The 24,775-nt window shown below is 31.6% G+C and overlaps 3 protein-coding genes across 4 annotated transcripts; 1 reads left to right on the top strand and 2 right to left on the bottom strand.

Annotated features, from left to right (window-relative positions):
- Nucleotides 1–352: 352 nt before the first annotated feature.
- Nucleotides 353–3,707, bottom strand: LOC113865439 (rac-like GTP-binding protein RAC1). 2 transcript variants are annotated; one of them, XM_027499985.1, is made up of 8 exons: nucleotides 3,349–3,707; nucleotides 2,685–2,772; nucleotides 2,482–2,591; nucleotides 2,303–2,366; nucleotides 1,631–1,695; nucleotides 1,438–1,503; nucleotides 1,226–1,351; nucleotides 353–787 (listed from the first exon to the last, which is right to left on the bottom strand). In XM_027499985.1, the coding sequence occupies exons 1-7, from the start codon at nucleotides 3,445–3,447 to the stop codon at nucleotides 1,250–1,252; spliced, it is 594 nt and encodes a 197-aa protein (XP_027355786.1). In that variant the 5' UTR covers nucleotides 3,448–3,707; the 3' UTR covers nucleotides 353–787; nucleotides 1,226–1,249. The 2 variants fall into 2 exon arrangements, with proteins under 2 accessions (XP_027355786.1, XP_027355785.1); XM_027499984.1 differs by lacking the exon at nucleotides 353–787 and having other exon boundaries at nucleotides 838–1,351.
- Nucleotides 3,708–7,896: 4,189 nt separating this feature from the next.
- LOC113864733 lies at nucleotides 7,897–9,337 on the bottom strand. Its single transcript, XM_027498791.1, has one exon. It carries the CDS (start codon nucleotides 8,982–8,984, stop codon nucleotides 8,346–8,348), a length of 639 nt encoding a protein of 212 aa, XP_027354592.1. The 5' UTR covers nucleotides 8,985–9,337; the 3' UTR covers nucleotides 7,897–8,345.
- Nucleotides 9,338–13,740: 4,403 nt separating this feature from the next.
- LOC113864731 (kinesin-like protein KIN-6) lies at nucleotides 13,741–22,463 on the top strand. The gene is made up of 22 exons (XM_027498790.1): nucleotides 13,741–14,374; nucleotides 14,471–14,670; nucleotides 15,135–15,258; nucleotides 15,343–15,437; nucleotides 15,872–16,007; nucleotides 16,570–16,635; nucleotides 16,807–16,869; nucleotides 17,076–17,126; nucleotides 17,312–17,394; nucleotides 17,485–17,623; nucleotides 17,804–17,846; nucleotides 18,110–18,264; nucleotides 18,389–18,577; nucleotides 19,260–19,360; nucleotides 19,464–19,536; nucleotides 19,990–20,096; nucleotides 20,200–20,275; nucleotides 20,638–20,738; nucleotides 20,840–20,915; nucleotides 21,557–21,708; nucleotides 21,825–21,903; nucleotides 22,097–22,463. Exons 1-22 carry the CDS (start codon nucleotides 13,901–13,903, stop codon nucleotides 22,202–22,204), a joined length of 2,691 nt encoding a protein of 896 aa, XP_027354591.1. The 5' UTR covers nucleotides 13,741–13,900; the 3' UTR covers nucleotides 22,205–22,463.
- Nucleotides 22,464–24,775: the final 2,312 nt, after the last annotated feature.

The following is a 24,775-nucleotide window of genomic DNA, read 5'->3' as shown; positions in this document are numbered from 1 at the left end:
ACTTAATAATAATACATTTAAATTATTAAAAAAACATTTATCACCTTTTAAAAACTTTAATGTGATAATTGTCTTAATTTTTAATAAAAATCTATTACTTTTAAGGACTTAAGCTTACTCATAAAAATTTAAGTTAAGAATTTAAAAAATATTAATTTTAGTCTTTAGAATTAAACTTAAGCAATTAATAACATTTATTATTATAAATTTATTATTATAAACGAACAGTTATTACTTTTTTATAGTTTTACTATAGCAAATGTATTTAAGATAATGCAGAGACACAAACGTGTTACCAAGACAGCGTTTAGTTACCGTCCTGGATACTGGATACTGGAGATAGAGACATTGAGACAATAAAAATAGAGACACTAGTGTTTTTTTTTTTTTATATATAAATTTACCTTTTGTGTCTCTAGAGCTGACACATTAGTGTCTTTTTTTTTAGAAAGTACACTGATATCCTTTAAATTTATGTCTTCTGTCTCTCTAGCAAGAGACTAGTCAAACATAATATGCATACCTCCGTCTCAGTGTCTCCATCCCGCAACCAAACCTTGCCAAAGAGACACTTGGTTTGGATCTGGATCTCCTGCCGCTGACTGAACTGCACAGGATGCAGTTTTCCATCTACGGCAAGTAAATTTTTACAAGCATCTTTCATCTTTGATTTAATACAAATAAAATCAAGTAGGAGTTTTTTTTTTATGTACAAATCAAGCAATTTTAAAAGGTTAGGGAAGCATTTAACTGCAGGAGATCGAGATGGACAGATACAAGAACACACCTGTACAATACAACAACGTAAATATTTTAATGGAACATCCCTTGGTCCAAAATGGAATTTATCCTTCAATCAGAAACAACATCCAGTAAGTGTCAAACTTAAATGTGCGACAATTGGCCAAAACCATTAAAGAAATTCATAGATGACATCACAAGTAAGGGCCATGAATATGACCGCACTCACAAAGCAAGCAGTATTTTTGTAAGCTGCTAACATATATAATAACAAAAGGAAATAGATCGACACTGAGCATATGTAATTGACCTAGTAGTAATTACAGAGTATGAAATAAGACAAGGCTGTAATCAAGTGATTATAAGGCCCTAAGATGTCAGTCCAAACTATACACGGCTTCCTGCTCTCGCTACAGAGGATAGAGAACAAAACAAGACAAACTGATGGAGAGGCAGCATTAAAGGTTGGCTGGAATGTCACTACCTCCTATTAATTTCCGATTCTTAATCACAATATTGAGCAAGCCTTCTGGGCCTTTCTCTTCTTTCTCTTTTGCTTTGGTGGTTGAAGAACCACTTTGATGGCAGCATCAAAAACAGCTTTCACATTCTGTTATTCCAGAAGCACATGAAAACCCATAATACAAACATAAGGAAAAATAACCACTGCATAAATGTCAAGGAAGAGAACTGCACCTGCTGCGTTTTTGAACTACACTCAATATAGGCAGGAGCACCAATCAGCTTTTTTAAATCTTCTCCCTTCAACCAAAGTAAAGACAAATATCAATCAATGTGTAGATCAACATAATTTCCAAATCAAGAACTCATGCCTCCCTCTCTACCAAAAGAAAGGGGATATAACAAGAAAATCTATGGTATTTCATACCTGTGCCGTAATAATCGGTACTGCACCAGGGTGGTCCATAAGAAATTGCTTATCATCCCGAAGATCTGCATGCCAAATTAAGCATTTACAGTTGTTAAATCATTCAGCATTGGAGAAGATGAATTGGCTGAAAATTTTTTAACCAGTATTCACCACAGAAATGAATTTAATAGTGAACTAGTATCCTGGTAAGAAAAAGAAATTGCCACTTTTCTCATGCACAATCAGAACCTACATATACAAGTCTTGTGAACTTTGTCCAGCATCTATTTCCTTCAAACAAAAACAAATCAAACTAGAATTCCCACAACTCCACTACATTGATGCTAAACCAATTTATTTTTTCATCATTTCTGAAATAAGCAATGAGAAATGTTAAGTCTTCAAATTACTGTTTGTCTGTTTAACCATTTCATACTCTAGGTTGGGGTGTGCATAAAAGAAACTATGAAGCAACTGACCTCGAAGAAAAAAACAAAGGCAAGATTAGAAAAAATTTGATGGGATAAGGCAATAAACTGATGTGAACAACTGAACTTTGAAGTCAAGAAAACCCTTATGGCCTTTTAAATTACCAAAGCTATGCAGGTAGCTCTAACAAGATCATCTGAATTGTTTACGCAACAATGATATGCCAATCCATTCAATGAAGGAAAGGGGTAAAAGGCTTACCTAACTTTGTTCCAACTAGAATAATTGGAACACCAGGGGCATAATGCCTTAGCTCAGGGATCCACTGAAGGAAAAACCAAAAATAATAATAAAATGTCCTTTATCAGTTACATTTAAGTACAGAAATTAATTTAAACGATCATCATCCTAATTAAATTCTCCATATTCAAGGAATAAACCTTCTTTGCAATATTTTCATAGCTAGCCTTGCTTATGAGAGAAAAGGCAAGTATAAAGACATCAGCTCCTCGATAGCTCAAGGGTCTTAGTCTATTATAATCCTCCTGACCTGTTAATCAAACAACATGTTAAACCGCCAGAAATTAATAATATGCTGAAAATAATAGTTGATTCTATACAATTGAATCGGTTGCAATGTTACCAGCAGTATCCCATAACCCCAGATTTACGGTGCTTCCATCCACAACAACATTAGCACTGAAATTGTCAAATACGGTGGGCACGTAGTCCTGAGACAGATGATGACAAACATAAACGAAAAAGGGTGAAACCACGGAGTTATAATTTTTCGGAAGAACAAAACCAAGAAGAATTGGAAAGGTGACAAAATAAAATAAAATAAAGTAGTAGCAGTACAGCCCTACTCCGCTCCAGCGCTCTAAGTGAAAATACAAGCAAATTCTCAAACTCAAAGCACATAATATAACCGCTTAAAAAAGATACATCAAGGTTAGAACCATATAACAGTATCAGTCAATGAGGCTAAAAAGAGATATAAAGTTTAATTTATTCCAAAACACGGGAATAATAATAATAACGATCATAATAATAACGTTAACTCGAATCTCCAAATTTTAAACGTTCTAGACCAAGTCAAACATCACTTCGAAACTCCAAATTCAACAGAAGGTGATAACACGCACTTTAACTCCTCCGCATATATCTCCAATTTCAGCTGCAAATCCTTAAAGTTAACAAAAAGGAAAATATTCGTCCGATTTCAACCTAAGCGGAATAATTTCCAGCAACAGAAGAAGAACAAGAGTGAAGCATTAATAGCGAACAAGGGTGAAGCAGAAACGAACCGTGGGGAAAGTGTTGCTGGTGTAGGAAATCAACAAGCAGGTCTTGCCGACAGCACCGTCACCGACGGTGACGCACTTTATGAACCTGGAAGCACTCATTTTCAGATCAGGGATCTAAAAATGCCTCCAACTTCAAACACCGAAACCAAGTTCAGGGTAAGCACGAAACGAACCCTAATTATTATTTTCAGTTGCAGGTAGAAAAGCGAAGGAGTAAATGGGGGAAATTAAATTGAATTTGAATTGAATTTCGCAAATCAAATTCAAAAAGAGAGAGAGAGAGAGTAAGGGGAAAAGAAGAGAAAAGAAAAAGGTTGTGAGACACTTGGCTGACTGTGACTGACCCAGAGACAACCTTTTGCCAGCTATCTAAAATTCATGTGACTATTAGGTCCTCCTCGTCCTACCCTCAACCTAATAATCATTCATTCCAGTTAATTAATTAAATATTTTTTCTTGTCCTTTTAATTTCTTGTTGTGTTTCTTTTTGTTTATTATCTATTTTAAATTCTTAAAGTATAATTTCAAATCAACAAAAAGGCACAAAACAGAACGTTAGTTGGACACACCTCATTAAAAAAGAAAAAACATTAGTTGGACAGACGAATGATTGTCTTGATCCTGCGTGGTTGATTGAGAATATATTCAGACCCCTAAATTAATCTCACAATAGAACAATTGCCTTAATTTTATCAATTATTATGTAACTATGCATTACAGAAAAGTGTTCCGAAAACTTTTACGCAAGTGATCAAGGACAATTTACGTCTGTGAACGATTTTTATGGGTCTACTAATTTCGAAAATATTAAATCGTAACGTGATATGGTGAAAAAAACATGTTGATATAGCTAACAAAATAATACACTATGCTTACGTATATGCAAATACAACACCAATGTAACCAAGAGAAAATATATATACCATGATATAACAGTTGCAAAGGAAGTGAAAATCACATATTTGAATTGGGACTCATTAGTAATTGGAAGCAATAGGTTTGTTTGCATATTTGTGAAAAGCAAGTTGCGGTTGATTTGTTTAATTATTTGCACAAAATTGTTTGGAAGATGAAGATAACATGGCGTTGACTGCGTACCAAACTTGTGTACATGCATGAGATGTTTGTTGGTGCAAAGGTGTGAGGACGTTGAAGGAACATGGGAAGGGTAAAGTACGACCTCCATGTGTTGTTGCCAACTCCTAACTTTCCCTTCCACGACTCTTGCTCCTTATTTGCCAAGTTTGAGATCACAATGTTACCATCTTCACTCCGTCGTCTCTTCGTAATTGGAGGAGAATAAAAGGGGATTTTTTGGTCCTCATGTTAGAACAAACCACCATTTTCGACAAGATAAAAACATAGTATAAAAAATTAATAAAATTATTACATAAATTACAAATAGTTTATGCTTATTGTTCATTTTTTATATTTTTTGCAGAACTTGTCTAAAAGTTCTTTATTTAAGGATATAAGATATTTCTTTAATACTTGAAGTAGATAGATGTGCCATCATTTATTCATCAGCACGTAATCTATGCATAAACGGACGCTGATCATGCTGAGATATCTTTATATTACGAGGCTTTTGAAGATTTCATGGGAGCTAATTATTGTGGGGTTTGAACGTTGGTGGTTTCTCAATATTGTTTGAAAATTTCTTTTTAAGTTGTTTGGGATTTGTTGAGTAATGATTGTGTGCCCAGAAATTTTTTCTTTCTCGACATGTTTGTTTCGTAGCCCGTTGCCCCTTATTCTTATGCATTTTTTCAACTGTACTTGATTATTCTTAGGCATTGTTCCATCTAAACTTGTTTCGTATTCCTACCTCGCGGGAATTGTCATCCTATTCTGCATAAAAAAAACTGAAAAGGAGAAGGAAACCAGGAAAAATTTGCAAAATAAGGGAGAACGAACCTGTTTACACACGAATCTCAATGCATGCACTCTTTTGTTTATTTGACCATAATTTGATCCTTAATTAGTATTAATTACGGTAATATGTAAACGGTAATTAAGAAATTCTATCACCGCGATTTCAAATATTAGGTTCACAAATTTGATCCATTTTTCAAAGGTAAAATTTCTAGTAGTTTCAAAATTGAGAATGTCTTTATATATGCCACTGTTTATTATTTTAATGTTTAGATGACATGTGTCATTAATTAATCTACGTCAAATATAAGCTTAGTTCATTTTAATATAGTTTTTATTTATTTCAAATGACATCAAAAGATTAATCTAAAATTTTTACTGCATTTTATTTAATATTTTTTTTTCTTAAATGAGAATGACCATAATTGAGTGATCCATTTGCATTAGCGCCATAAGCACAGATAATTTAGGTATGTTAGCAAAATGAAGAATCATTCAACTTAATAGCTAAAAGAACTTATAAGCTTCGCTGTTAACGAAAGAATAAAAGATAGATGCACCCCAATGAAAAAAAATGTAAGAAGGGGAGAGGGTAAGGGCTCAAATATTAATAAATGGTTGTGATGGGTGATAAGGTGTGACAATGCATATAAAATTTATCTATCAATTATATAGTTATATTGAAGCATGTTATCTTCTGTTCTATTATCACTGTTTAGTGTCATGTATGCTCTCATCTCCATCTTCGTCTTCGTCAGTAGTTTCTTCTCCTTTCTTTCCAAAAAAACCTGAACTTTATTCCATCTTCTAAGTGTTGCAATTGTTTGCAATTATATTAAAAAAAATACCAAGTATAAAAACTTATTTATATTAATATTATGTTCTAGATTTAACATATAGTTTATTAAAGCAATAAATGTTTAATTTCTCTTAAATAAGATGTAAAACTTAAATATTATATGGGTATTAAAAAAGTTGAATAAAAAGGTTAGTCTTAACATATTATAAATAAGTTTAGCTCAAAAAATGTAATTAAAAACTCAATATACTGCACTTAAAAATTATATATACAAAAATATGATTTTTTTTAAATTACAAAAATATAGTGTTTAAAAATCGTTAATGACGATTTTATATATAAATAAAAAAATTGAAAATTGAAAAAGTGATGAAGACTAAAAAATAATCTTTATAATTTTTTTAAAAAAGTGATTAAAAATAATAAAAATTGCCAATAACGATTTTAAAAAAATCATATTTTGATAATTTTACCACAAATCTCATATTTTGATATTAAAAAAAAACCATAATAAAAAAAATTCCAGATTATTACACGCAACGTGAGTTCTTTATGACCGTAACAGTTTAGTTAATATATTGTACTATTACTTTTTTTTCCCATCAACTAAAAATATTACACAGGTATTTTTCAAAATAAGAAAAAATAAAAAATTATTTATTAATAATAAATTCTCTACTGCATTAAAACAAAACAAATTAAAAGGATATCTTTTAAAATGTTTTTATTTTATTTTATTCAGGAAGTAGGTCAAAAATTTAAATTAATTTAAATAAGATTTAAAAAATAAAATTAAAAACACCATCAGTGTATCTTAGGGTCAACTCCATGCAAAAACTAAAAAGTTATGTCTCATCTTGTTTTTTCTTTGTGTGTAAAAAACATGATTTAGATAATAATAATAATAATAATAATGGTTTAGTTACACCTTTCATTCTTATACTTTAATTTATGTGTGATTTTAGTATTTTTTAATTTAAATTATTTATATTCAGCTATTTTAATATCTAATATTTAAATTTAAGTTTTTCATCCTAAAATGTTATCAACTAATTAATAAAAATACAATAGAAGTGTAATAATTCACTAATTTATACATATACAATATTTAAATAATATATATATATATATTATTTTTATAAATTTTCATAATACAATGATATAATATTTAAAAAAATACAATTACATTATTAATTTATGAAAATTTATAAAGAAAGATATATAAAATAATTAAATAAAATAAATACAAATTTTATTATATTTTATAAACTTTAAGTTTAAATATTATATAGGTATGTTTTATTTGTTTATATCAATAAGATGTTATACTTTATTATATTTTTATTATTTATTAAATAAATTTTAGAATAATATTCAGCAAAAATTAGAAAATACTTTTTTATATTTTTATTTGAATATTTTTTATTTTTTTATATCAACAATACATCTATTATATTTTTATTAATTATTGGATACAATTTTAGAGTGAAAGATTTAATTTAAACATTTTAAAATTTTGATAAATAAAATATAATTAATTAAAACTAAAAAAATATTGTTTAAAATATAAAGACCAAAAAGTGCAATTGAATCTAAAAATAACAATGTAAGTTTTTTTTATCATATTTTATTTTTAAAATTCATGTAATTAGCAAAATATAATACATCTATTTTTAGGCTTATCCTAGTTAATTTTGGAAGCTTTTATGTAATAATTGTCATACTTTTTATTGTATTCTATTTATTTATTTTGTATATCTTATCATTTTGTATTCTGCCGAATCCATGAAGAAGCACTAACTTTCAAAATGAACACTGCATATTTTGTGAAGGATCGATGAATTCTAAACAGCGGCCAAAAAATGGAGAGCTAATTAATCCTATTTATTTTTTGCTGTTTGTTTCAAAGGAAAGATGAAAATCTTTTCAGTACAAATTTGAGATCATAATTATAAATAACACAAGGAGAAAATACACACACAGATTAAGGAACTGATATACCCAACTGATAAAACACATAATTTTGCGTGCACCCCAATTCAAAAAACACAGGTGGCACGCGAAATCAGCAAACGAAACAAGGCACTCCCTTTTTTCAAAAAAGAAAAAGGGGAGTCAAAGAAAGATATTCATCAACATCAACCACCCCCAATCAGCAATTTACCCTCGCCGATCCTTTTATTTACACACTAAACATAATAAACTAATAATAATAAGTATTAAGTAACGTGGCCCAACGAAGCATCATATTTCATGCTAGCTAATTAAGCTATACACGATCACGCAACGTGGAGAGAGATTTATTTAACAACTTCAGTCATCATCAGAGGCGTAGAAGTCGCCGGAGATTGTTGGTTGCTCCGGCATCCACACCTCTAGCAGCTTCAGCGTTGCAACTGAGTTTCGACCTAATAGAAAACTTTGGCAACGGCAAGCTGCTAGGTGGCGGAGACAGATTGAAAACCCACCCTGAAACCATCTCCTCCACGTTATTCCCCTTCCCCGGCACCACCTTCGACGTTAAAAGATGCCTGGGTAGGTCTTTCGGGTCGGGTCCCCAACGATTATCAGAAGCCACGATCAGAATAGATTGTGTTCCTGATCTTTTCTTCACTTCCTCTCGCTTCGTGGGTTTCGATTTCTTTGGCGTCAGAGACATGTCTTTGGTTCTGTTTTTTCGACTCGGTGGTGGGAGAGAGAGACCTTGACGTAACAGAGGTTGATGCTGGTGATGTTGAATTGGGGAAACGTGGGGCAGAGGAAGCAGAGGTGGTTGCTGGTTGAAGACTGAAGCTGAGAGAGGGTAGGGGTGAGAGAAAGACGCGGCGCGTGAGGGAGGATTCAAGAGACCTGCATACGTGTCAAAATTCTCAGACGGGTTATTAGAAATGAAATTACCTTGTACGTTTTTCTTCGGGGTTTTCATTCTGATTTGCTTGTTGGGTGCAATTGATTGTTCCATTGAAGATAAGACTGCGTTTGGATCGAACAGTGAAAAAAAAAGAAGGAAAAAACTAGCAAACAGGCGATGATCTTCTTTAAAACAAACGGATCAGTAGCCTGTGAATTAGTGTACACAAATATATACTATATGGCGAAAGCACGATCAAACCCTTGATCTCATAAAACCAGATCAGAAGAAAAACCCTCTATCTATGTATGATATATATATGGTAACAACGAAAACATATGAACATGAAATCTTTTGTCCAAGGGACCCTGATGATTTATTTTAGAGAAGATGGGTCTTCCTTTATTAAGCGAATGGCTCTCTATGCTCGTACACCTTTTAATACATGCCAAAATCGAATGCTCAGCGGCTTTTTTTTTTATTAGTTAAAATGTTATATTTGCACTTATTTTAATACAAATTATTATCTTAGGTCACGATTTCTCCTAAATTACCGACAACCGTTGCGGTCGGCAACCTTACATTTGAGTCCAATAGACGAATACTACCGTGGGGAATACTGTAGGGCGGCAACCGCCGAAACGTTGAAGACCGTTGGATTTTGTCTTTATAAATAGCCGTTGAGAAGAAAGTGACCGTTGATATGTTCATCGGGTTCCTCGAAATTAGTCTGAGTCAGACAAGGTGGGAAATATCCCAGCCATACACGTCTTCGTTGTGGTGGGTCCCACCTTTTGATATTTGTTTATTGCCCCGTGACCTCATGTGCCGGGAATAACTCTCCACTTCCCATTTTTTAAATATTATAAATAAATAACACAGCTTGGGTGACGTTATATTTAGTGTGAGAACGACTGTCGTTATATTTCATTTTCTTTAAATATAATTTCGAGTTTAAATTTTAAGTATGATTTTTCTGTTGTGAGAGTTAACTTCAACATATTAAAAAGTTTTAAAATATGTTTAGTTCTATTGTTTTTTAATAAATTGGTAATATTAGGTTTTATATTGGTATAAATTTAATTCCTTCTTGTACGTGCATTATTTCTCACGTGAATGTAAAGCGAGAACATCATTAAATAAGGTTTGGTGGATTTTATAACCTAATAAAGACAATAAACAAAATTAAGAAAAATAAGTATCGCGGGCTGAGGAATCCCAAGGAATAAACTTGCAACAAAAAATTGCAAACTATGACGCTGAGCAGAAAAAATATCTTCCATGGTTGTGTCATTGTAGAATATAAATGGCAAAAGACTTCTTCACAATAAAGTTAAGTTTTATTTATTTTTTTTGTATATGATAGCTCACGATTTATTTGATGTACGTGAAAAGCTTATTTTAAGTGAATTGTGAGTTCGAGCATAACGTGAAAAGTTTCGTTGAACTTCAATTGTTTGTGAGCTTCGAGATAGGCCAAGCTTCGTTAATCAATTAAGTATTTTTACTTCCCCGGAAAAATAAGATTAATTTAGTTATGTGTATGAACTTGATCCAATCTTGGATCGATGTCATGAGTTATCGTTAGGCTGTTGATTGAGTAAATTGCTATTTTTTTGCTTTGTATTTTTTTTTTTACTTGTCCATGTGTCAAATAAATACTCTCTTTCAGTTTATGATCTATTATCAAATATACCGTATTAATATCTGTTATTAATAAATGTCAATAAGTCCCAATAAAATAACTCTATATTAGAAAGTATATAATCTAAGAAATTTTATCAGTAATACACTTTTTGCACTTTTTATTATTAGTTAAAATTATAAAAAATAATTTAAAAGCGACAAAAGTAAAATTTATATAATTTTTTATTTTTTACATTTTGTATTAAAATCATATTTAATTTATTACATGTTGATGAATAATTTTGTTTTGATTGAAAATAATATAAAAATTATTCTTAGATTCTATCGTTCTTAAAATGAGTGGATAGAGCAATTTGCGAAGAGTGCGACACAGAAGGATGACGCGGGTCCACCGACCACCGATTTGATTTTCCAAGGTTACCTAACAGAAAAGAACAGAAAAGACTCAATTTGTACGTTTTTCTTAATACTTAATAAAGATTGAAAGTGAACTATAATAGTATTTGATAAAAAATAATAATTTTTTATTTCGCATGTTTATAAATTGTTTTAATTGGTAAATAAAAAATTCAATAATTTTTATATTTTAAAATTATATATATATATATATAGAGAGAGAATAGTATTAAAAAAAAATAACGAAGTCCATTCCATAATTGTAAATTTAGAATGGTTAAACTTAATTATTGTTAAAAGTGTGATATTTTATTTATTTTGATCAATGATTTTTTTTTTAAATAATATACTTTAATCCTTGAAAAAAGAGTAAATGTTATAAAGTTTATAAAGTATATATTAATTAAAAAAAAACTGATTATTTTCTATAAGAACTAAAATAAAACTGAATATCTTTAATCTAAGATGTTTTATAATCTAATGTTTTCACGATAAAAGAAGGTAAAAATATTATACAAATTTATAAGTGAATAGAAAATAAAGTAAAAAAAGCAGGTTGCTATAAGTTCCATGTACGTTGTTGAATATATATTGATAAAAAGACCTATAAATTTTGTTGTTTTTGATTTTTAAAATAAACATTGTAGATTTTAGTGACTGTAAGATGATAATATAATGAAATAAGAATTTGTCAGGAATTAATGTTTTACATAAATAGCTTTAGTGAACGAGTGTAAAGTAATTTCCTTTATAAAGGTATAAAAACTAATATTAAAAAATTAACGAAGATATATTTAAGCGGGAAAATGAAATCCCTACGGGCTATAGCCTAGGGGTAATGTGGGATCGTGGTTTTCTCATAGGTCGGTTCCTTGGCTGGTGGCGTCGCTGTCACATGTCAGGCACTTTCAATTCAGACCAAGCTACGTAAAATTTACTCCTCCAATGAACAACGTTCGTTATATTATATATTATATTTATATTAAAGCCAATGGATAAAATTTAAGTGTAATATTATAATATTATTTTTAATTTAATTAAGATCATATTTAAATTAAATAAAAATGCATCATGACTACTGTTATCTGTTTTATTTTATTTTTATTATAATAAGTTATTAGATGAAATGTGACTCAACAGTAAATTAATTAAAAGGAATTATCTCAGTTTAACTGTCGAATGAAAAAAGAGTTATGTGATTGTTATCTATCAACATTGAACTAATTTGCATCCGCTTGTAATAAATAAGATATTAATAACTTTACAACCTTCACTTGCATTCGTGCAAATTTTCAAAAACTCATTAACTAAAATAATTTAGAGATTTATGCGAGTTTATTCGTGTTTGAATTTACGTCGAAAAAAATAAGCATAGATTTAATGTCATAATTATAACAATAACGTTGAAATAAACCTAAATTTATGATTAGTCAGTCATTATGTCAGCTTTTTATCAATGGGTCGAATTAATAAGTATAGTCTTCTACACAACTAAAACATTTAAACTGTGATACTGAAACAAGTTCAATTCCATGTACCAAACGGATGATTCAAGGAATGGCAATTTAATCTAACAAACGAAGGTGAATAATTTAAAAAAATAAAAATAAAAAGAAGACATGTTTTTTGTTTAATACTACTATACACAAAATTAAATAATTTAGGAAAATATAACTTCACGAATCGCCTTACTTTTTATTATCTGTTTCTCAAATAAAAAAAGGAAAGTATATTAGATTCCGAGTTTTATCATAATTTACATACCTCTCTTTGTTACATATAGAAACAAAAATATAGGAAACGAAACAGACACACACACCCTACTGGTTACACTCTACTCGATGCTGCTAATATGTTTGTTTAAAAGTGGGTTTACGGTGCATGATAAAAAAAAGGAGAATACCTCTTCTATTTAATTTATTTGTTTTATAGTTAAATAAATCTTATTTTTTAAATTAATGTTTTAAATTTGAGTCAATAAATAAAGTTTATTAAATATTTAAAGAAAAAAAGTTTTTTTCTAACTCTGAGTAAATAGATAATTTAGATTATTAAAAATTTCCATTGAAATAACTTTGACAAACAACTTTTTTTTGTAAAATAAAAACTTAAATTATTCAAAATGTTAAATCACTTAACTATAAATAAACAATTTAGATATTTTTAAGGTGTATTTAGATAAATAGTTTAATTAAATATTTAGATAAATTCCAATTATGTAAAGACTTGTGCTGTAAATTTATTAAAATAATTTAAATAAAAATATCAAAATCAATTAATTTTCTTAAAAAAGGTTTTTTACAAGCTCATGTATTTTTTTTAATAAACTATTTGAAACAACCTAATGATGTGTGCCGCGATTGATAGATAAATTGTAAGAACTATGATTTTTTTTTTTACTTAAACAAAAATAGTTTAGTTCAAATAAAATAGACAAAACAATAATTTTGTTTATACAAATTGTATTTTTTTTAGATAAATTTTGTATAATATTTTATTACTTTTTTATTTTCATTTAGGTGAATCGTTTTATTAAGTAAAAATAGACTGAAGATCCCATTTTTAACACAAAGGTATATCATGAAAGTAATTTCAAAATTCTTTTGAGAAATATACATTGGAAAGCAAAGTTTTTATCTTGTAAACTTTTTGACAAGAAAATTCTAAACCAAACATGCTGATATCTGTTAATGCTTCGTGATAGTACCATTTCTCCAATTGCCTGTTTATTTATTTTTTATTATTGTTATTACATTTCGTCATTTTCTTTATCAGTCAAGAAGATGCAAAATAAAAGCGAAGGAACGGGACTTGCCATTTTTTTAGGATGAATGGGCCTTAAAAAATCGAAACATCATAACATTTACACAAGGCGCCAAAATTTCAAACGCCACGTGTTTTTTTTGTCTTTTTAGTAAATTGACGAACGATCGGTGTTTTGAAATCCCAAACTTCCGCTCTTTCGAGTTCACCGGACGGAGACAATGGACCCCAACACTTCCCCGCCGTGCCCTACCACCGCCACCGTTCGTCGGAACCCTCACCGAAGAGCTCGCGCCACTCCCAAAACGACTCCGCAAAGCTTCGACTTACGTGAAATCCCGCCATTCCCCCACGACGACGTTTTGTCTGCACAAACACCAGAGAGCAAGTCAACGTCTCTCCCAAAATTGGATAACCAAAACTTAAAGGTTTTCCTCAGAATCCGACCCCTCCCATCCTCGCCTATTCAAGCACCGCGCGTGAGAACCAAAAGCGCGTGGCCTCAGAACCCAATCAAGAAGAACACAGCCGCAGGGACTAAAATTTCGAAGAAAAAGAGCTCCGGCACGTGCATATTGGTCAACGATTCACAGTCGGTGACATTATCAACCGCTTTGAGCTTGCAAGAGTCGAAGCGAATAAAATCAGAGACTTATGGAGGCTTCTCACACGTTTTTTCTTCCGATTCTTCCCAGGTAACGATAAATTGATAACGGTATTCTCTCGTTTCTTAGTTTCTCGTTGTTGGCGGTTTTCATTAGTTAACAATGATAATGTGATGTAAATTATAGTTTCAAGTGTATGAGAGAATGGTGAAACCTATGGTGGAGGAGTTTCTGAAGGGTAGGAGTGGAATGTTTGCTGCACTTGGGCCCAGTGGGTCAGGGAAGACTCATACAGTGTTTGGATGCGCAAGGGATCCTGGAATGGTACCTCTTATACTACGCCATATTTTCAAGGAGACTGAGCCAGATGCCAAACAAGAATCCAGGTATTCTTGTGCTTTAATTCCAAATAAATATATAAGCTGTAGGTTAAGCTGCACAAGGGTTCAGTCTTCGGTTAGTACTTAGTATGCGTTGTACTTGGTTATGTTTTGATGACCAAAAGTGACATTTTGAGTGTAAGAAATTTAAGCTTTATGTAGTTTGTATTGAAGAAAACTTAAGTGCAGTAAGCACTTTTGGCGTTGTTCTCTTATCAAATTCAAAGTTTTACTTTGTTAATCTGACATTTATTATGCAGGTTACTGAGCTAAAGCTATAATTGTACTTAGAAAACAATAGCAGAATTATCTGATATACTTTATCTTAGTTTTGGCTATTAGAAAATGCGACAACACAAACATGACAGCACAGCCACATCGACAAGTTTTGGATAATCATATGCAGCTATGCTTGAACTTTTTTTATGTTTAACTAAAATGCCAATTTTGTCCTGTGGTGCAAGTCGCAGGTCCTTTTACATGTCGATATTTGAGATTTATTCTGAACGGAGTAAAGCAGAGAAAGTGTTTGATTTATTACCGGATGGTGGTGAACTAAGCATGCAGCAATCAACTGTGAAAGGACTGAAAGAGGTTTGTAGTTACATTTGTTTATTTGCGCAGATGTGGATAATATGGTTAGTGATGTTTTCATAATTCTTGTATTTGTGTGAACAGGTTCTTATCTCTAATGTTGAGCAGACAGAATCCTTAATAGCACAGGCAGTGCTAAAGCGTGCGACTGCGATGACAAACACTAACAGTCAGTCCAGGTAGGATTAAGATGGGAATTTTATAAATGTTACATACTTCACTAAAAAACAAACGGCTTTGTTGTTTGCTAGGTGTTTTATTTTGTGTGGAATGCCAAATGTTTTGATAATAGGCAGAGGTTGTTTGTAATATTCAGTGGGTTTAGTGAGTAGAAGAAGGTCTAAATTTTCTGCCAAATTTTGACCGGTGCTGTTTTAGGATGTTATATTGTATTTGGTTTCATCAAAAACCAAAAGAAAAGAAAAATATTGACCATGAATAAATCTCAGGAAGTAATTGCCATTCCATTTAAGTTTTTGTTGGAAGGATCACAAGTTTATGATTATACAACTATTCATTATATGATTATATAGAACTTTTCAGCAGCTTTAAGTTTATACAACCAATCATTTTATGATTATTAACGTTTGAGTTGTTTATTTGGTACTTGCAGCCGATCGCAATGCATCATTAACATATGTGATGTTCCCCAAAAATGTAAAGGAGTGGTCAATCCTAAGTCAAATGGTGCTGTTTTGACTATCGTTGACTTTGCTGGAGCTGAAAGAGAAAAAAGAACAGGGAATCAGGTCCATTACATTTTTTTCATATGTTATGAGCATTTTATACATAGGTTTGATTTTAGCAGTGTGACGCTGAACTTTAGGATATGATCTAAATCTCATAAATGTCTTATCATTTACCCTCTTTGTTGTCTTTTATAGAAAAGATATATTCATCTTGTGTAGCTAAAAAGCTTGGACAAATATATGGACCTGCTTATAGTGTGAACATTGATTTTAGGCTTAAATCAGACATTATTCTTGATGTTTGTTGATTATGCTTCAAAGTCTTAAAAATATAACCCTTTACTAGTTATAGAGTAAAATTCTCTGGTGTCTGGATAAATATATAATAAAAAATGTAAACCTTCTTAATAATCTTAACTATAAGAGAATAATATACAAACTTCAGATAATTGGGGTGACATCATTTCTTTAACCTCATTTGCAAGTTTGGCTACAATTTCTATACTTAAGGTTGGTCGATTCATGCTGTAGACCAACCTAGAGGGATAATGTTTGGTTATTGAAAATGTTTTGCTTTTATCTTCATCTTAACTACTGGTTTTTCCCTTTTGTGATATTGTAGGGGACAAGATTGCTTGAAAGCAATTTTATCAACAACACCTTAATGGTGTTTGGCTTATGCTTAAGAGTATGTAGCCTACACTTCAAATTTTGAACCCAAATTATTGGACTTTTGGTAGCTAGAATTTTATTAATTTTTACCACTTCTACGGTTATTTGTGAACTTTTAATATATTTTTTTCTTCTGCAGTTCTGCCTTTCCTTTGCCTCATATTATGTATGAATTTGTTGATTTCAGTCATTATTGGAGCATCAAAAAAACCCCAAGAAGCCATTGCAGAAGCACTTCCAGAACTCAATGGTGATGTTTTTAATAATTCATTGTTTTATTGCATCTTGATGAGCTTTTGTAGTGATATTTGTTACTATCTCTTTCTTGATGACTAATGTATCAACAAACATAAGCTAAAAGCTTATTTGTTTTCTCTGCTTAGGAATATCTTATTGACAATGAAATGGGGAAGGGTTACAGCTTAACAGATTTGACTTTGTTGATCACTGCTGCAGTTAACCAGGTACCTGCGAGATTATCTGGAGGGCAAGAAGCGCATGACCTTGGTATGTAGATATTACTTTCAAACTTTGTTTTCTCCTTGCTGATCACAATTAAACTTAGCTATATGGTGGTTCTCTTTTAATGAGAATAATGCTTTTCTGATATAAATTTGGTTTTTTTTTTCATTTCATGCTCATCAATCTTATCCATTCCTATTATTAACTTTTATTTATTGTTGTGTTCATAGATTTTAACAGCAAAGTCAGGAGAGGAAGATTACCTTGATACTTCTTACTTATTGAGACAAGCTTCTCCTTACATGCAAATCAAGTGAATATTGTCATTTGTGTCGGATGATCTCACTTGACTTTTATATTTACCTCTGATTGGTTTCTAAGTATCTCTGTTCATTTTTGCTAGGTATAATGAAGTTGAAACATCAAACATGGTTCCCAGAAAAAGGCATTATCAAACTTTATCCATAATGGATAATGCAAAACTGTCACCTTTATCAGAACATTTAAAGAAAATGAGACTTGTTAGTGAACATACCGAGCAGGTTTTCTTCTACTTCCTTGCTTGCCTAAAATTGCATTTAAATATTTTGTACACATTTTCTATTGTGGATATGCTAAAGCATAAATAAAAGAAATGGTGCACAAATAGCACAAACGTTATGTTGTCATTGATCTTTCAAGATTACTTATTAATCCATTATATTTTCTTTGTTTGTCTTCAGAATGATGAAAAGAATGTTGAAGAAAGGAATTCTTTTAAGGAGGGTAAGAGGACATTTAAAAATTGTGTTAAATTTATCCCCCCAACCCAACCAACAACAGGATGGTACACAATAAGGGATAGCATATTCTCTTCCCATAGATCCCAATTGAACATTGGACCTTCATGAGGGAGTAACAAGTGTTCAACATTGTGTGTCCCATTGTGAATTTAATTTTTGTATTCTAATGCTAGGCAATTCTTGTATTATTCTTAAAGTTCAGTCCCTTGGACCTATAACTATCATCCTGACTTTGGTTTTGTACAGACGCTTCAACAATCTGCAAATTGGGTGCTAATAGTTCTGTCTCTTTCAAGTCAGAGTGTGATAGCCAGCTCCAGACTGAGAGAAGCCATATTATTATGCAGAATTTTGCTAAAGTTATATGGAATGTTTTGAAGCAATATAATTCCAAACTGAAGGTAATAAGAAAAGAAAAAGTTTGTCTGCTGAAATTATCAATCTCATGCATCTGGGTGCTCTAACAATGATGTGTGTAGATAATCCAATTATCTGTGCTTAATATTTTACTCTATTCATAATCAGGTTGCAGAAATGGAAATAGAAAGTCGCAAAGAAAGCATTGGATTTGAAAAGAAAAAATTCTTGGAGCTGGAAAGACAGTTCAATGAGTTTAAGGCCTGTTGTACTTGCTGCAAAGGAGGAAAAGTAAAAACAGAACCAGTATATTGTTCGTCAGTGGATGTTGATCAACCCAATAACTGGAAGCAAGAGGTTGAGTACTGTTTTACTAGATTCCTGCTTTCTTGTCTAATGATTATTTAAGTTTTCATGAAGAACTGACATTCCATGGGGAATTAATGGTCATTATATCAAATAATTAATTGGGCATTAGGAATATGAGGCTGTTGGCTCAAGCAATTAGTTGTTTTTTTGACTTTCCTACGACGATGAATCTCTGGTCTTAGGATTTGGTAACATTGGATAGGTTGGTGCATATGTCAATCTGCCCGAACTTGTTGGTTCATTCCAGGAGAGATCTAGCCCTAATTGAGTTCAGACCATGGCAGTTGAATAATAAATTAAGCTTGAGAATGACTGTTTATGTTGAGTAAATCATGTTGACATGAAATAATATCAACAAGTGGCCAACTAAGTAAGCTTGAACCTGTTAATTGGCCAACCTGTTTTGCTAACTTCCACTTTCCTCTGACAGGTAGTTATTGCTGGTTTTAGGTTTATGTCTTCCTAGTAGGTAAAATTAGGCTTTAATAGATTAAAATAAAACAGTGATACTCCCAAAACCACCCTGTCTAAAGTATGAACTGACAAAACTGTGCTTTCTGGCATGTTTCATAAGAAATTATTCAAGCACCAGTACTCTTTCTTTCCCCATATATGTGAGCATCAGATTGCATTGTTATATGTATGTTACTTGGTTATCTGTTCTTTCCAGGAAAAATTTCATGCACATTCATCATCTGAGCTTAGAGTTAACCAGTCGGATGAAGAGGAACCCATGCTTGCTACTAAGTTAGATTCTGAAAACTTAGACAGGTTAGTCTTATGACTAATGATCTTCACATGTGGTTCCTGCTTGTCTTTATTGAATTTGAACTAATGTGCTTGTTGTAAATTCCTGCTTGGTGCAACAATATAGGGAAGTTTTGGCTTCATCAAAACCTGAACATCATAATGATTTGGAGGTTGATGCTGGGAGCAAGATACCAAGTGTGAGTTGACCTTTTAATTTGTTTAATGTGCACGAGTCAGTTTGCTTGATTTAATTCATTGAAGGAGAAAGATGTCTCCATTGAGTTTGGATCTTGCTTGTTCAATAATTAACCACCTTTGAGATTGTGAGTGTTCAAGTAGTGGTTAGCCAAATTAGCTTGAGCGTATTAATTGGCTAATCAACCTGTTCCCCCAACTACCACTTTCCTCTAACATATAGTTATTGATGGGTTTTGGATTTAATGTCATATTAGTGGGTAAGTTAGGCATCAGCAGATCAAAATAAGAGTTATACCACTAGAGGCTTCCCATCTAATGTGTAAATTAACTTAACTATGCTTTGTGTGTGTATGTCATGGGAAAGTTCACTCCAATTCTGTCCTGAAAATATATGAGCTTCAGCTTTCAATATTATTAAATGTTATTTGGTGATCCATTTCCATTCTATCTAGGAATCATTTCATACACAGAAATTGCTTGAGCCTAGACCTGACCAGTCAGATGAACAGCCTACACTTGGTACTTCCTCTACACAGTTAGATTCTGAAAAATCAGATAGGTTAGTATTATGAAGAATGATCTTTTGCATGTGCTCATGCTTGTTTTTCTTGGATTTGAACTAATATACCTGCTCCTAACTCTTCCTTGTAACAATAATATAGCGAAGTTTCAACCTCCTTGTCAAAACACGAGGATCACAATACTTTGGAGGTTGGGAGTGTGAGCATGATACCAAGTGTAAGTTGAATTTCCGTATGTTAATGTCTATACAAGTCAATTTGCTTGTACTTGTTTCATTGAAGGATAAATTGTACCTTAATTGAGTTCAGATCTTGCCAGTTAAAGAAAAATTAAGCTTCAAAATGAGTGTGTATGTAGTTCTGGGAATCCAGACAACATGAAATAAACTCAGCAACTGGCAAGCTAAGTTAACTTGATCCTGTGTTGGCTTACCTGTTTCCTTAACAACTTCTTGGGCATAGTTATTACTTGGTTTTGAGTTTATTGTCTTGTTTCGTTAGAAGTGGTTCTCCTAGTTTTTTTCTTCAAAATATTTGCTATTTTACTATGTTAGATATTTGGTCGTCCATTCTTTGCAGGGAACATTTCAGTCATCATCTGAGCCTAGACTTGACCAGTCAGACGAAGAGCCTATGCTCAGTCCTTCCTGTACAGAGTTGGATTCTGAGAAGCCTGAGAGGTTAGTTTTGTACTGATAATCTTTCATGTGCGATTTTTGCTTGTTTTTCTTGGCCTTGAACAAATATGCTTATTCCTTAATTCCTGCTCGGTGTAATGTAGGAAAATTTTGGCATCCTCGTCAAAACAAACACATCATAATCCTTTGGAGGTTGAGGCTGAGAGCGAGATGCCAATTGTGAGTTGAATTTCCATTTGTTAGTTTACACATGCTGTTTGTTGTATTTCTTTAATTGATACATAGAAGGTGATTTAAGATAATTTAGGATTAAAAGATATAAAGCATTATGTTAACCAACTGTTCAGAAATCTGAAGGATCGGAATTTGACGATCTTTTCTTAATAAATCTTAAACCTTATGCTCGAATTCGACAAGGTTAAAACACCTAATCAGTGGGTCACAGGTTTGGTTTCCATGTTTATAACTACCGATTCTAAAAGCTTAAATTATTAATTACAGCTTCATAAATGATTTTATATATTTATCTCTAGCAAAGAGAGAAAATAAATATTGATGTTGCAATTGTTCAACTTGTCATTTTACTTGATAATACCAAATGATAGTCATTTTAGTCCTTGAAATTACTAAGATATAGACTAAAATGATCCCCCTTTGGTAGTTTTAGAGATGAAATTGAGCAATTGTTTATAACCGTAGATCCAGTAAGAGATTTCTACCATATAATTATAAAAGTAAGTCAAATAGTCATTGAAGATATGGACAAATGCTGCATAAAATAACTGCTGTCATATTGACTTACTAAGCTAAGGTTACAAGAAATTTATTACATCTCTCCTATTGTTTGGTTTACCTTTCAGAACTCGTTCGTCTCTTCGTCATTGACAAAAGATGACATTTTGCATCCTTTGTCGCTCAAAGATGTTTTATCTACTGAAACCCATAACCTTGTGAGTGATTCACGTGACGAGATAGGTATCAATGACTCTCGCAAACCTGCTAAGCCAAAAAGGTTCGTGGTTTACGTATAGTAGAAAAGTATTGAAGCGGTGTCTAACCTAGTCCCCGTACAGTTTTTCCTTTAAATTTACTGATAGCAATTTTTATGTTTGTGGTTGTTGAAATCAGGACACTTATGCCTTCCTCATCCATGTTATCAAGGGACTTGAGTGCCTTTGATCTTTGCAACGAATCCGAGAAAATAAAGGTAGTGTATCAAATTTAATGTTTAAATTTTGATTGGTGCAGTTCAAATGGAGCTCACCTGCACGAAATCACACGTCTTCCTACGCTTCAATAGCTAAATATATTTCTTGTTTTTTATGTTTAATGCTGTACTATTATGTTAAATTTGACAAAGGATAGTGAATTAGTAGTGAACACAAGTGTCTGGTTTGCAGGGAAATAGGAGCACAAGGAAGTTAGCCGCACATGATCCTATAAGATCGAAGGGAAGGATCTCTTTGCTCCACATGTTGCAAGGGAGAAAAAGCAATCTTCATCTATAGCTTAGCCGTTGAATCTTCGGAAGGGATAGCCACTGAACTTTTTTTTGTGCAGTGTGTTGATTTGCCATTTTGGAACGTACCTTCTGCCTTGTAGTTGGTTAATTTGAGTTCGCTGGTTACCGTTCTCAAGTTTTTTTGTGAAAGTTAACAACATAGTTGTTTGCTGGTAAATAGTTATTTTTCAGTTGCACTCCACAGGAAAAATGTACAAATTGTGTATGAATATATACGTCCTAAATAAATGAGTATCATTGTTTTGCCATATATTTCATTTCTCCCTTTCAACATGGAATCATAATTACTCATGCATCCGCGTTCACTTTCGTTCTCTTATGCGTTCACGGGCTTCTTTTTTTTTATCTAAATATTATTTTTTTTCAAATAAATTATGAAAATATAACTTTTTTAAAACTATTTTTCTGTTTAATTAGCAAAAATTTTATTTATTTAGCAAAAATTTAACTTTTTTTTTATCTAAATTTCTGTTTTTTAAAACTAACTTTTTGTCATTATAATTAGCAAAAACTTTATTTATTTATTTTTAAAAATAAATTTTGCTAAAAAAAATACAAAACTTATAAAATTTTAATAACCCTCAAATCATTTTAAGTTTCATAGTTGTGATGTGAAACTTAATATTTAAAAAAGTTAAATTTTGCCGCCGGGAAGATTGCGAAATTTGCTGGGTAGACGTATGGATTTTGTTGCAATTCTCCAGACATTTTTTTCAGAAAATTGAGAAAAGTTATTATTTCTTGTCTTGTCATTTAACACTTGGCATGTGAGTAAGAAAAACACTTTTTTATTTAACAAACATGTTAAAATTTTATAAGTTTCACAATTTTTGTAATAAAATTTATTTTTAAAATTAAAAATATAAAAATTTCACTAATTATGATGAAAAAATTTATGATACGTGGCAAAAAACAGTAAGAGAATTAGTTTTAAAAAAATTATATTTTGATCATTTGTTTTCTAAAAAATATTTACATGAAAAAGCCTGATTCACATTATTTATTATCTATATTTTTTGCGAACAAATAGCTTATTTATGAAAACTTATGTTTGTGGGATTTGAAACTATATTTAAAAAACAATTTTTTATACTTTTTTTTGGGTACAGTTACCAGAAAATTCTTATAGAAGATTTTTTTTTTTTTTTTTTTCTATTTGCGGTGGGATCAATTGGTATACAAGAACTTTTGTTTTGGTCGATCTTATACAAGTTTTTATTTTTTATTTTTAGCCAGAAGCTTATACAAGCACTTGAATCATTTTCTTTTGGATCGAGTACTATATATATATATACACGGTCAACGAGTACTTGAATGATTTGTTCATCCACTGTAAAACATTATTTTTGTCAAATAAGCCAATAGTTTTTGTAAGCAATTTTTGGGTCTGCTTGTAAGCCTGACGTAGGCCGATAACAAAATCACCTATTAAACCAAAAGCTGGCGCCGACCTTAGATCGTAAATGTTCTTTTTTATTTGGGCTAGAGGAAACTAAGAAAAAGGCCCAGACCCAATGAAAACCCAAACTAGCGCAACTAGTCTAATCCTGTAAATGTATGGCCGAGATGATATTTAAATCCAATACTTTTCATTAATATTTAATTATTTGTAATTGTGCGTTTTGACTTGCAAGCTAAATTTTGTAGTCTGTATCTTTTCTTTGTGTTGAGAGTTTTTACATCATGATCGAACTACTTCTTTCAATAAATATTCTTTTTATTATACACACGATTTGAATTCGAGTCTTTACTTAAGAAAATTTGAAGATATATATCAATTGAACAACTTCAGCTGTTTTAAAAATGAAAAATGAGGTGTAACAATACTGTTCTGGAAGTATGTTGCAAAATTCATTGTATAATCCACTGGAACTTGCGAGTTGCGAGCGAAACACAAGGAGACAAAGCAATAGTTGTGTAATTACTGAAAGAGACATTAGAAAAGGCACAAATTGTCTCATCAAAGCTTTATTTGCAGTGGTTCATGCTGAACACGTTTCCTTCAGCTGTCAATGTTAGGGACTCAAAATAATTGATTCAGAATCTGGATTATTATACTAAATAAATTCCATTAGAATCCAAGTTAATATTTTAACCTTCTAGACAATAACTAAGTAGCATGCCCTTTTATTAAAAACTGAGCAAATTTCTCAAGAGATAAAGTTAGAGAGATTGAACCTGGTAGACAATAACATGTACATTTATTTATGGATAAAAATAAATTATACTCGTCCTAAAGCATTCTTCACATAATTACTTTTCCTTCTTAAACTTGTGGTGTGAATTGGCACCAGAAGCATGATGTGATGCATAGAATCCATGACAAAGACATCAAGGGGACGTTTCCTTTTCAGCTTAGACAACGTCTATATATCCTTTGTTTTCTGCTTCTTTTCGAAAACTTGTTCATATGAACATAATCCTTGAGATAAAAGCCGCACAAGAGACAAATGAACCAAGACATCCTCAAACTCCTAGTTGTTGGAGATATTTCAGCAATGCGTCCTTCTATGGCCTTTCTTTACCCTCGCAATTAATTAATAAATGGCTAATCACG

Source organism: Abrus precatorius, unplaced genomic scaffold, assembly GCF_003935025.1.
Source record: "Abrus precatorius isolate BTA unplaced genomic scaffold, Abrus_2018 Scaffold4, whole genome shotgun sequence".
In the NCBI taxonomy this organism is placed as follows: Eukaryota; Viridiplantae; Streptophyta; class Magnoliopsida; order Fabales; family Fabaceae; genus Abrus; species Abrus precatorius.
The sequence above is the reverse complement of the archived record's forward strand: the minus strand, read 5'-3'. Positions and strand labels throughout refer to the sequence as shown.

What these genes read in the sequence shown, in the direction of transcription:
- LOC113865439 (XM_027499985.1), bottom strand. Translation starts at nt 3,447, where the DNA reads ATGAGTGCTTCCAGGTTCATAAAGTGCGTCACCGTCGGTGACGGTGCT. An exon ending in GGGGTTATGGGATACTGCTG is followed by an intron (nt 2,592 to 2,684) that starts GTAACATTGCAA and finishes TTTGATTAACAG; the next exon opens with GTCAGGAGGATTATAATAGA. An exon ending in GTAGTTCAAAAACGCAGCAG is followed by an intron (nt 1,352 to 1,437) that starts GTGCAGTTCTCT and finishes CTGGAATAACAG; the next exon opens with AATGTGAAAGCTGTTTTTGA.
- LOC113864731 (XM_027498790.1), top strand. Translation starts at nt 13,901, where the DNA reads ATGGACCCCAACACTTCCCCGCCGTGCCCTACCACCGCCACCGTTCGT. An exon ending in GCAAGAAGCGCATGACCTTG is followed by an intron (nt 17,127 to 17,311) that starts GTATGTAGATAT and finishes TTGTGTTCATAG; the next exon opens with ATTTTAACAGCAAAGTCAGG. An exon ending in TTAGTGAACATACCGAGCAG is followed by an intron (nt 17,624 to 17,803) that starts GTTTTCTTCTAC and finishes GTTTGTCTTCAG; the next exon opens with AATGATGAAAAGAATGTTGA.
- LOC113864733 (XM_027498791.1), bottom strand. Translation starts at nt 8,984, where the DNA reads ATGGAACAATCAATTGCACCCAACAAGCAAATCAGAATGAAAACCCCG.